Genomic DNA, 12,346 nt, shown 5'->3' on the forward strand with positions numbered 1-12,346 from the left:
ACATTTATCGACTACTAGGGCCAGGACTGTATTAGGTAGGTGCTATGCATACAACTCAAATTTTAATATAACAGAATAAATACTATGATAACATCTACTGAATGTTTTCTATGTTCCTATGTGCTAGGTACTATTATAAAGGCTTTTAATTAATTATATCTTATTTAATCCTCACAATCTAAAACGTAGGTACTGTTGTTATCATTTACATTTATACAAGAGGCACAGAGAGGTTAGGTATCTTGCCCAGGCTCAAACAGGCATCAGGCGTTCAGCTGGGGTACTTCTTGGTGGAGGACAGCAACTTACAAATTCTTATGTGTGCAAGGTGGAGGTGGAAGCTTTCCACAATGAATGAGCAGTTTTAGTTCGCTCGTCCACAGAACGGGAATTGAAACGTTATTACCTCTTGGGGTTCTGCTTTTTAAATGAAATAGTGTATTTAAGAGTCAACAATGTGCCTGGAACATGGTAATCACTAAATTAACACTATTAATTAAATTTCATTCCCTTACGTTGAATCACTGTGGCGAAGCCTAAGAATTCTTTCAAGGCTTTAGATAAACGTTGTGAAGCGGCTTTGCAAAAGGGTAGTTTACACCGCTACCAACAACGGAAGAGCTTTCTAGTTGCTTTATATTACGATATACGATAGGGCCACTCTCTTTGATTACTTTTTTCAGTTTTTGACAGTCTCACCTGGTCTGTCAAGTTCGCTATCTCCCCCATTTTATATCGCCACCTCCGCCACAAAGTTCTCCGAGAAACCGCCGAGGGGCGCGTGGGCGGGCGCCCTACCCCGCCACAACAGTTGCCTCGCCACCTCGTCCACCACGCGAAAGCTAAACCCAGCTCTCGCGGGAGGAAGGAAGCGTGGTTTCGAACGAGAACTTCTACCCCCTCCCAAGGGTCACATGACTGGCGCCTGCGTCCTAGACTCAAGGTCTTTCCTGGTCGCCTACTGGCTGTTAACTCGGCTACAGGTTGTTGCGAGGTCCATTCCGGAAGTAGACTCTTTAACTATCCCTTCTTTGCGGAAGCCTGTCACAATCTAGCCCTCCACCTTTTAGCGGAAGTTCGTCACGTCGCAGTTGCCCCCGCGTAGCGGATGTGTGTCGCCGTTTAGGTGACGCTGGGAAGTGCTTGCAGCCTCCGCCGCTGCCTTCTGGTTGAAGCACTATGGAGGGAGAGAGGAAGAACAACAACAAACGGTGGTATTTTACTCGAGAACAGCTGGAAAATAGCCCATCCCGTCGTTTTGGCCTGGACCCAGATAAAGAACTTTCTCATCGCCAGCAGGCGGCCAATCTGCTCCAGGACATGGGACAACGTCTTAACGTGTATCCTTGCGGCCTAGGCCTCCGGCCTTGGAGTCAGACCCGCCATGCTCGGGCTTCCAGGCCTCAGGCTCTGTCAGGGACGGAAGAGGGAAGCGGGTGGGCAGGGGCTGAATGTCTAGGTGGGAGAGACTCCGATGGGGCGGGCTGAAATTCAGTGTTTGCGCCGCGGAAGCGAGGCGGAGTTAATTTCCCGCTCGCCTGCCAGTGCCACCAGCTTTGCTGGGAATTCGTATCCTTCGCAGCTTGTGTTTTAACCAGCCCTTCCCAGTCCCCTTTCGTTGTGTTCTGGTCTCCAGATCCGGTGACTTAGAAATTCTACTTTTCCGCTATTCCCTGGGGGTTTGGTGGAGGTTTCACTGTTGATGGCTGTCTCTTGAACTTAGCGTGTAAAGAGTTTTGAGAAATTCAAGACCTGTAGGTCTTACTTATGAAGAGAGGGTGGCCTAGAATTAATGCCCCAGCTAAGGTTCAAAATCCGTTCCTTCAACTTACTAGCTGTTTAAGAAATCTGTCAAATTCTTGGTTTTCTAGTCTGTAAAATGGAGTGATAAGCCATGCACGTAACTTCTATGCCTAAGAAAATGCCTGGCACTCATGTTCAAATGGTAGCTGCTGTTAAAACTTTATAGAATTTCAGAGGAAGGAAGGATGTCAGTTTCTGTTGGTAAGGATATAGACCCAGGGATCTAAAGTTTTAAAAAACCATTTACAAACTGTTGATTTTTTAATTTACTCAGAGTTCTAATGTGTATTTGTTTTCTTTACATTTCAAAGATCAGATAATTTAGTGATTTTTTTTTTCCCTTCAAGTATTTTTGTCAGAAAATATACTCATTCATGTTGCAGCAGAGAAAGCTTATATAGTTTTAAAGTTCTTTCCACTCTGGCAGTGAAAAATTATTTCTGGGTGCAGCTCCTATTTAAGTGTGTGGCTGGCTGTAATGTTTGTTGTATCTTAAAGTTGTGCTCACCTCAAAAGAGGTGTCCTCTTTATTGCGGATATCCAATTTGTTTCCTAAGCATTGGGTCAGTACTAAATTAAGCTTTTTGTTTGAAATTCTGTTTTAGTACATGTAGCCCTTTTTAATGTGTGTATTGTTATTAAGGTTGTTGACATCTTGGGACCACAACCTCTTCCCTGAATAACCCACATTGTCTTCTGAGGGCTTTAGAAGTAAGGCATTTAAAATTTTGTCAGTGAGTGACTGTCACATCATTCCACAATGTTTCTGCTCCCAGGGATCACCATATGAGAAGGCTTAGTTGCCACAGACGAGTGGGACTGAAAAGTTAATTTCTGGAGCTTAGAAAGTGAGGAGATAGTAGAGTCATACCTGGGGGCCAGATCAGGAAGGGTGTTGTAAGTCGTGTGAAGAGATATCCTGAGCTACTGGATCTCCACTGCAGGATTTTCAAGAGGCAAGTGACAGGTTTAGGTTCCTCTATCCACACATGCTAAGAAGCTTGTTTATCAGTTCAGCAAATTTACACATTGAATAGCAGTTGTGTGTAAGGCATTATGTTAAGTGTCAATTGGTGGTTAATAATTTGGTGAAAGAAAACAGATTTGCTCTTTAATTTGGAAAATTAAGTATGATTTTCATTTAGAAGCATGTACTGTGCTTGGCTGCATGGTCCTTTTGGGAGGATATACAGGTTGTATTTTTTTTTTTTTAAGATTTTATTTATTTATTTGAGAGAGAATGAGAGAGCGAGCATGAGAGGGGGGAGGGTCAGAGGGAGAAGCAGACTCCCTGCTCAGCAGGGAGCCCAGTGCGGGACTCGATCCCGGGACTCAGGATCATGACCTGAGCCGAAGGCAGTCGCTTAACCAACTGAGCCACCCAGGCACCCTACAGGTTGTATTTTTGGGAATTGTTCTGCCTGCCTGTTTTGGGGCCTTAACTTTAACATTTTAGTTCACAATTGACTATCAACACTGCTATAGTATACATGCATCGATTCTACATGATTCAGTCCTTTACACAGTTCCATCGAAGCGTAAGTATATATATATATATATATATATATATATATCTTTGGTATGGTATATTCATTTGGTGATCAGTTCCAACAACTTCCTGTGTGTGTGTGTGTGGGGTGAGGAGGTTGATCTTTGTTGCTGAACTGGGATTTGAAGTTTAGAAAATAGGATTGATCACTTTCATTATGTGTCACACTGAATCCAGTCTTCCAGTTTTCTGGTAAACTGGGTAGTTATTTGGTAGGTTTAGTGCATCCTTAGAATAGGTGGATTCTCTAATAAAGAAATAGATTATTGAACACTTAAATTTTTGGGTTGGGAGAGGAGCATTAAAGGGAGATGATGCTTAATTTAAGTGTAATTTTTGAAGCGGTAATAATGTAGCCACAGGAAAACAAGTGAATGTAAGTGATGTAGATTTTCTAAAAGGCTTTGATATAATTGCAATCACTGACTGGTTGGAGAGGGAAGGCACGTTATGTGATGATGGGGGTGACTTTTAAGACAGGAAAAATAAAATAATAGTAATAAAGGGATTTTTTTTTCTGGACAGAATTGTAAATAGTGCTATTTTCAGTTTTGATACCTGAAATGGTCCTATTTAACATTATTATAAATGACTTGGAAGCGAGTGCGTAGTGATATCCCAGTTGCAGGTAAGACTGTATTTGTTTAATAAAATCACAAAAATAATAGGGCTAAACCTGATGAATACTTCATATGGGTTTGTGAGTCAAATATTTCTTTTTCTTTGTCTTTTTTTTTTTTTTTTTAAGAAAGGTTATGTTTTGAAGAAAAGTGTTTAAGACTTACCCTTAGGATGATAGGCTCTGAGCTCTTTTTTTTTTAATGCCATGGAATGAGAAGCTAGGGAGCTAGACACTGCTCTTGTAATGTAAGATATTGGCATACTCAGTATTGGCAGTAACTACACTGGAAACCCTTTGGATCTGTGGATTTTTTTTTTTTAAGATTTTATTTATTTGAGAGAGCGAGAGAGCACATGAGAGGGGGGAGGGTCAGAGGGAGAAGCAGACTCCTTGCTGAGCAAGGAGCCCGATGCCGGACTCGATCCCGGGACTCCAGGATCATGACCTGAGCTGAAGGCAGTCGCTTAACCAACTGAGCCACCCAGGTGCCCGGGATCTGTGGATTAAGTATTCCCAATTTTTACTGATTATCCAGTCAGCTTGGCTTTCTCCTACCAGTAGACCTCTTACCTCCAGCCATGCCCTACCTTTGATTGCAAGAAGCAATTTTATTAAGACAGAGAAAAAGCATTTAATGAGGATATCTGTCTGATAGCTCTAGAATAGAAGGTAGTGGATAAAGAATGAAATTTGAAGAGGAAGTCCATAGCTGTCTTGCCAATTCTGAACGTTTTCTTCATGTCTTCCCTTTTATTATGGTAAAGATTTGAAATCCAGGATAAAATACATCTCAAATCAATTTGTCCACTTTATGCACGTATATATTATATACTTCTCCTACTTATATCTTTTAAATTATATTTTTCTTTATTTGCTGTGTATTAAGCTTAGCAAGGACAGAGACTCACTTTTCTGTGTATCCTCCAAAGCACCTTCGGTAAACTTGAATGGATGAATTATCTGGTACTTATCCAATAAATATAGAGAGATTCCAGTGGATGATATGACCTTTTCCAAAATCCAGGGACTTTTAAAGTTTGGGATTGTTGATCCTCTCTACAGAATTGATTTTAGGCACATTCTGGAATTAACAGATCAAAAATACCACCCTTTAATATCTTAGTTTTAAGACTTGTGATAAATCCAAGTTCAGATTTGAGAGGACTTAATACATTGTTGTGGCATTGATATTGGTCCTGTCAAGCTCCTCTGCATTTTTCATGTTATTTTTTTCTCATAAAGGTAACGCATGTTTACGGTAAAAATTAATACGGAAACGTGTAATCTAGAAAGCTTCACTCCTCTGTAATCCCACCCTCTAGAGGTAACCATTGATAATGTTTTGTCATATAGTGTCTTGGACATTTTTGTGTACACATACCTAGTAAATATGTATTTCTATTAAAAAATAACTTCTTACTATACTACTCTTATGTGAGTTGCCTCTATCAGTTAACAATATATATTGGATATCTTTTCATAGTGGTTTTTCATTACAGTTGACCTTTGAACAGTGTGGGGGTTAGGGGTACCTACCTCTACACAGTTGAAAATCTACATATAACTCTTGACTCCCCAGAAAGTTAACTACCAGAAGCCTTACCAATAATATAATTAACACATATTTTGTATGTTATATGTATCATATACTGTATCCTTTCAAAAAAGTATGCTGGAGAAAAGAAAATATTAGGAAAATCATAAGAGAAAATGCAGTTACAGTACTGTACTGTATTTATAGAAAAAAAATCTGCATATAGGTGGACCAACACAGTTCAAACCAGTGTTGTTCAAGGGTCAGCTGTATTTTAAATGGCCACATAGTATTTCTTTGTGTAGTTACCATAATTTATTTCACCTCCCTATTGGTGGATATTTGGGTTGTTTCTAGTTTAGTAATTATAAATAGTGTTATATAAAATTGGTACATATAGTATATGACTCACATGACTGTTCTTATATAAATTCCTATAAGTAAAATTACTGTGTCCACAGGGCTGCATTTAAAAAATTTTTGTTGTGTCAGTTTGCCCTACTCAAAGATTATATCAGTATACATTGTTTTTTTGTGTCAGTTTGCCCTACTTAAATATTTTATCAGTATACGTTGTGTCAATTTGCCTTACTGAAAGATTATATCAGTATACATTGTTTCCAGCACTGTAAGAGAAGGTCCTTTTCTCTGCATCCTCACAAATATTTATTACATCAGGAAATACTAAGGTTTTTTTTTTTTTTAGGTTTTATTTATTTATTTGACAGAGACAGAGATAGCGAGAGCAGGAACACAAGCAGGGGGAGTGGGAGAGGGAGAAGCAGGCTCCCAGCTGAGCAGGAGCCCGATGAGGGGGCTTGATCCCAGGACCCTGGGATCATGACCCGAGCCGAAGGCAGACGCTTAACAACTGACCCACCCAGGCGCCCCAGGAAATACTAAGTTTTAACTACTTGTTGAGCACTTGGGATACAATGGTGAACAAGATAGAGGGCATCCTAAATTATTTTCTTAATTTACATTTTTTTCAGTTAATGAAGTTGAGCTTCTTATACCTACCTATTAGGTCATTGTTCTCATGAAATTGAAGAATTGACTTAAAAATTGACTCTTGATTCTCTTTGCTCCTCTTTTATTCTGATTTTCTTATTTATACGAGCTCTCATGTATTAGAGCTGTATTTCATGTATTGTGAATACTTTTCTCATTTTGTTCTATTTCTTTGTTCATAGTGTTTTGGAGCTAGAACTCTTGCCTTTAAAAAAAAATTTTTTTTTTTAATTTTTATTGAGGTTTAACAGTAAAGCACAAAAATCTGAAGTGTGCAACTTGATTACTTTTTGCATTATTATTATTATTGTATGTATATGTAACCACCACTCAGATCAAGATAAAGTATATTTCCAACACCCTGGAAGATAGAGAACTTGTTTTTCAATGGAAATTTTATTTCTTTAGTGGACATGATTAAATGATTAATTTTCATTTAATTTTTGGCATTGTATTACTCTTTTTGAGAAGAAATTTAACCTAATGAATTGCATTTCTAAATATTCTGTCTTAAATATTTTCAAATGAGGAAGTGTAAAATTAATGGTGAGCAATTTGGTGTGTTTATGTAATATTTCATATATTACAAAATTGGGTGTTATATTGTAGTACCTAACAGATTTGTTTTGGGTGTATTCTGGTTAGCTTATCCTTAAGGGGTCAAGCTTAGTGGTTAAGAGAATGGGCTTTGGAGTCAGATATGTCTAGGTTTGGATTTTTTGCACTTACTAGTTATATAGCTTCGGGTAAGTTACCATAGGCGTCAGTTTTCTCATCTCTTTGGAGTCAGTAATAGTGCCTATCTCCTAGAGTAGTTAATAAGATTTATTTATTTATTTATTTATTTATTAGAGTATGAGCAGGGGAGGGGCAGAGGGAGAGGGAGAGAGAATCTCAAGCAGATTCCCAATTGAGTGCGGAGCCCAGGAGCCCAACTCAGGGCTTGATTCCATGATCCTGAGATGACCTGAGCTGAAATCAAGAGTTGGACACTTAATCAACTGAGCCACCCAGGCGCCCCGGTAGTTAATATTTAAATTAATTAATTTACAAAGTGCCTGTACATAACAAATAAATACTGGGTGGCATTTTTATTCATTCATTCATTTCTTTTTAAGGATTTATTTATTTATTTATTTGACAGAGAGACAGAGAGAGTGGGAGCAGGAACACAAGCAGGGGGAGTGGGAGAGGGAGAAGCAGGCTTCCTGCCGAGCAGGGAGCCTGATGCGGGGCTCGATCCCAGGATCCCAGGATCCCAGGATCATGACCCGAGCTGAAGGCAGACGCCTAACGACTGAGCCACCCAGGCGCCCCATTTTTATTCTTTTAAAATGGAGAAAATCTTATATTATCTGGTGTAAGAATTCCTCTTAGAAATTGCCTTTGATAGGAAAATGCTTTGGTAAACTGGTTTGGTAAGTGATTCCATGAGGAGCAATGAGTATTTACATGGTTGACTGTGCAAAAATGAGACTGAAATTTATCTCTTCCAGTCTTTCACTTAATGAGTTATTATCTTGCCTTCTTAGCCATTGTTTGTATACATATTTTAGTTTGTGCCTTTTTTTTTTTTTTTTTTAAGATTTTGTTTACCTATTTGAGAGAGAGAGACAGATAGTGACCGAGCTAGCGAGAGAGAAAAGCCGGGAGGAGAGGGAGAAGCAGGTTCCCGCTGAGCAGGGAGCCTGACACAGGGCCCGACCCCAGGACCCCGGGACCGCCGCCCGAGCTGAAGGCAGATGCCCAACCGACTGAGCCACCCAGGTGTCCCTTAGTTTGTGCCTTTTGAATATATTTTTAGCTCCTTGAAGGCAAAGTTGTAGGCTAAAAATCTTAGTTGTGTCTTTAAGTAGTTCTTTTCCTTCCTGCTTTTTCCAATCAGTTATGAAGTCCTGTTAATTTTTAGTGTTAACTGTTTTTTCTGTATGTAGTCATCATAAAATTAAAAGAAGACAGAGAGGGGCGCCTGGATGGCCTCAGTTGGTTAAGCATCTGCCTTCGGCTCAGGTCATGATCTCAGGGTGCTGGGATCGAGCCCCGTGTCGGGCTCCCTGCTTAGTGGGAAGCCTGCTTCTCCCTCTCCCACTCCCCCTACTTGTGTTCCTGCTCTTGCTATCTCTTTCTCTGTCAAATAAATAAATAAAATCTTTTTTTTTAAATAAACAGAATAAAGGAGGAAATGATGATATTCGTGTAGCTAACTGCTCAGCGATAATCCTGTTGACATTTTAGAATTGTTTTTCTCTGTACGCAAATACATACACATAGATTTAGTGAAGCCCTATTAATTTTCTAAAATCATGCCTGTGGTTTTCCCCGTTTTTCTACTGCTAATGCCTACTCTTATCTTTATTTCTTAATGCCTGGATTGCGAATTTTTTTTCTTTTTTAAAATTAACTTCTAATGCGTTTCATTCTTTCTCCTTTTAGTCCTTCCTAGGACCAGATATATCTTGTCTGTCCTTCCTTCCTTCCGTCCTTCTTTCCTTCCTTCAAGATTTTATTTTTTTGAGAGAGAGAGCGAGCGAGCGTGCGTGCGAGAGCAGAGTGGGGGGAGGGGCAGAGGGAAAAGCAGACTCCCCGCAAGAGGAGAGTCCCATGGGGCTTGATGGGGACTCCAGGACAATGCTCAACCGACTGAGCCACCCAGGCGCCCCCGGATATGTCTTTCTAAATGTTTCTTAAATTACGTACTTTTCTCTAAAATCTTTAGTGTCAATCTCTTGCTAAAGATCTTTTGTGTTCCATATCCCATTCTCTATGTCACCTACTCAATTTAGTGTGCTTCTTACTCTGATTCCTCACATCTTGTTCATACCCATCTTCCTCTGGTTCTGCTTTGCTTATCCTAAGGTCTAGGCATATATATGGAGTTTACTGCATACAGCTGCAACAAATACGAAGGAAGAGAATTGTTACTGTGAATTGGATTTGTGGATAAAAATCTCTTCCAGCAAAATAGCGTATAGCAGCAGGGATATAAATAAGTATTAGAATGCTTGTTTGTTCTACTCAGTAAAGTGAAATAGATATTTCAATTATATAAAATTATTTATTATATTTCTTTGACTTCTGGTTCTTGCCATTGCCATGTTTGATTCATTGAAATATTCTTAAGATTCAATAGAAGTTCTTCCTGGGATTTCCCAGATCATTACCAGGCTACATTTATGTCATATTGCTCTAATCTCTTATATTGTTTAGTGACTGAATTTGTTGTGTACTTGTGTGTTGGCTTGAGTTTTTTTTCCCCTGGGTGCCTTTGTATAACGTCTTGAATATAATACTATTTTTTGAATTCCCTTTTCTAAGATTTGTGCTCCCCCCATATATAAGTATATTTGAGATAATTCACATACAATAAAATTTATCCTTTTAAAGTGTGCAGTACACTGGGTTTTTGTTGTTTTTAGAGATTTTATTTATTTATTTTAGAGAGAGAGAGTGTGCACTTGAGCAGGGGGGAGGAGCAGAGGAGAGAGAGGCAGGGGGAAAGAATATCAAGCCAACTCCCTGCTGAGCATGGAGGCGGACATGGGGCTCGATCCCATGACCCTGAGATCATGACCTGAGCCAAAACCAAGAGTCGGACTCTTAACTGACTGAGCCATCTAGGTGCCCCAGTTCACTGGTTTTTAATATATTCATAAAGTTGTGCAACCATCACCATGATCTGATTCCACAAAATTTATATTGCCCTAGAAAGAAACTTCTAATACATTAGTGGTCACTCCCATTTTCCTCTTCTAGCCCCTGGCAACCACTAATCTACTTTCAATTTGCTCCTTTAAAAAAAAGTATATAGAGGGGCGCCTGGGTGGCTCAGTCGTTAAGTGTCTGCTTTCGGCTCAGGTCATGATCCCAGCGTCTTGGGATTTAAAAAAAAAAAAGTATACAGAGGGTTATGATATAAACTTAAGAAAGAACCTCATTTTATTTTTTTATTTTAAAGATTTTATTTATTTGACAGAGATGCAGTAAGAGAGGGAACACAAGCAGGGGGAGTGGGAGAGGGAGAAGCAGTTCCCACTGAGCAGAGAGCCCGTTGCAGGACTCCATCCCAGGATGCTGGGATCATGACCTGAGCCGGCAGACGCTTAACGACTGAGCCACCCAGGCGCTCCAAGAACCTCATTTTAAATAGAAAGCCAACTATTTACATCTAGTAGTTTCTCACACAGATAGCTTTTAATGAGAGTTTTTAAGGGATTGGTTTTTGGGAGCGGATGTAGATTAACGGATAGGAGAGGGGAAGACACTTTAAGGAGAAGAAAAGGCATTAACGAGAAGTGATGAAGTTGAGGCAAGCAGGGAATTTGGTTTGAGACTTAGTTCTTTTTTAGATCTACCTTGATCTAGGAATAAATAATAAATGTGATTTATTTTCTCTCCATCCAGTCTGTGGCTCCAGCGGCGTTATTTCTAGCGGCTAAAGTAGAGGAGCAACCAAAAAAATTGGAACACGTCATCAAGGTAGCACACGCTTGCCTCCATCCGCAGGAATCACTTCCTGATACTAGGAGTGAGGTAGGGGATTAATTACATATATCTGTTTTTATTTATTTTGATGATAGCTTAGTTTTGTAATTATGATTTACTGAAGTCTGAATGGGGGCTGTTAAATTTTTAGTTTTTGTTTTTCCTTTACAAAAACATTAGAAACTTTATGGCAAAACTTAACTGTATTCACTATAGTAAAATTGGAAAATACAGAAAAACTAAGAAGAAAATGTATTACCTAGATATAATTTGGACCACGGGTATGTAAGTGAATCATTATTTCTAGCTTCTTTTCTATGAATAGCTACACATGTATGTATTTTGTATGACTTTTCTACTTATTATATTGCAAATACATTCCCGTTTTATTCTCCATTTTCTTTTTTTTAAGATTTTATTTATTTGAAAAAGAGAGCCCACAAGCTGGGGTGGGGCAGAGGAACAAGCAGACTCACCTCCATCCCAGGACCCTGAGATCATGACCTGAGCTGAAGTTAGATGCTTAACTGACTGAGCCACTCAGGCGCTCCATGAATAATATTCTTACCAATAAAGTTTTGTTATGGACTCTTTAAAAAAAAATGAGTCCTGTCGTTTTTTTTTTTTTAACTTTTAAAGAAATTGCAAAAGTTACATATGCTTGCTATAGAAGAACCCAAACATTTAAGAATCATTTGAAGTAAAAGTTAAAGCTCATCTCCCCTTCCTTCTAGCAGGATACTGCTGATTATAATTCCAGTATATGTTCTGTCAGACCTCTATCTTATGCATGTACATACAGCTTTTTTTCCTTCCATCCTTCCTTGACTTTCTTAAAGAAGGGAAGCTCTGTCCTGGCTTTAGAAGTCGGTTGTTGGGGAGTGATGAGTTGTGAGAAATTTTGAAGTCTGACATTTTTGAGTGTTTAAACTCTGGATTTCTGTTACTAGATTATTTAAGTCTCTTACGATGGATGCATGAGTCATCCTTTATCAGATAGGTAAATAAATTTGCATGTTTTCATTATATTGGAGAAAGTGTTTCTTTTAGGGGGTTGTTTTTATTTTATTTATTTGTTTGCTTGTTTGTTTATAGATTTATTTATTTGAGAGGAGAGAGGGTGCAGGGAGGGGCAGGAGAGAAACTCAAGCAGACTCCCTGTGAAATGTGGATTCCCACAGCCCTGAGATCATGACCTGAGCTGATACCACAAGTCAGACACTTAACTGACTGAGCCACCCAGGCTCAGTTTATTTTGATAATAGTTCTAATTATGTGAGTTGTTTCACATAATAGTGTCTTGACTTCCCTTTGTTTTCTCTTAGAGCAGTAGCTCTTGTTGAAA

The 12,346-nt window shown here is 39.1% G+C and overlaps 1 protein-coding gene across 3 annotated transcripts in view; it reads left to right on the forward strand.

Moving 5' to 3' along the window:
- Nucleotides 1–1,070: 1,070 nt before the first annotated feature.
- The window catches only part of CCNT1 (cyclin T1), a 32,470-nt gene continuing 21,194 nt past the window's right edge, over nucleotides 1,071–12,346 (forward strand). Inside the window, exons 1-3 of one of the 3 annotated variants that reach the window (XM_021704837.2) lie at nucleotides 1,071–1,340; nucleotides 3,260–3,341; nucleotides 10,921–11,049. In XM_021704837.2, the coding sequence (XP_021560512.1) occupies nucleotides 1,180–1,340; nucleotides 3,260–3,341; nucleotides 10,921–11,049 (372 nt within the window). In that variant the 5' untranslated portion in view covers nucleotides 1,071–1,179. Of the gene's footprint in view, nucleotides 1,341–2,943; nucleotides 2,997–3,199; nucleotides 3,342–10,920; nucleotides 11,050–12,346 lie in introns of those variants that run through there. The other 2 variants (XM_044914864.1, XM_044914863.1) reach the window with 2 other exon arrangements.

This window comes from Neomonachus schauinslandi, chromosome 5 (genome assembly GCF_002201575.2).
Source record: "Neomonachus schauinslandi chromosome 5, ASM220157v2, whole genome shotgun sequence".
Classification (NCBI taxonomy): domain Eukaryota; kingdom Metazoa; phylum Chordata; class Mammalia; order Carnivora; family Phocidae; genus Neomonachus; species Neomonachus schauinslandi.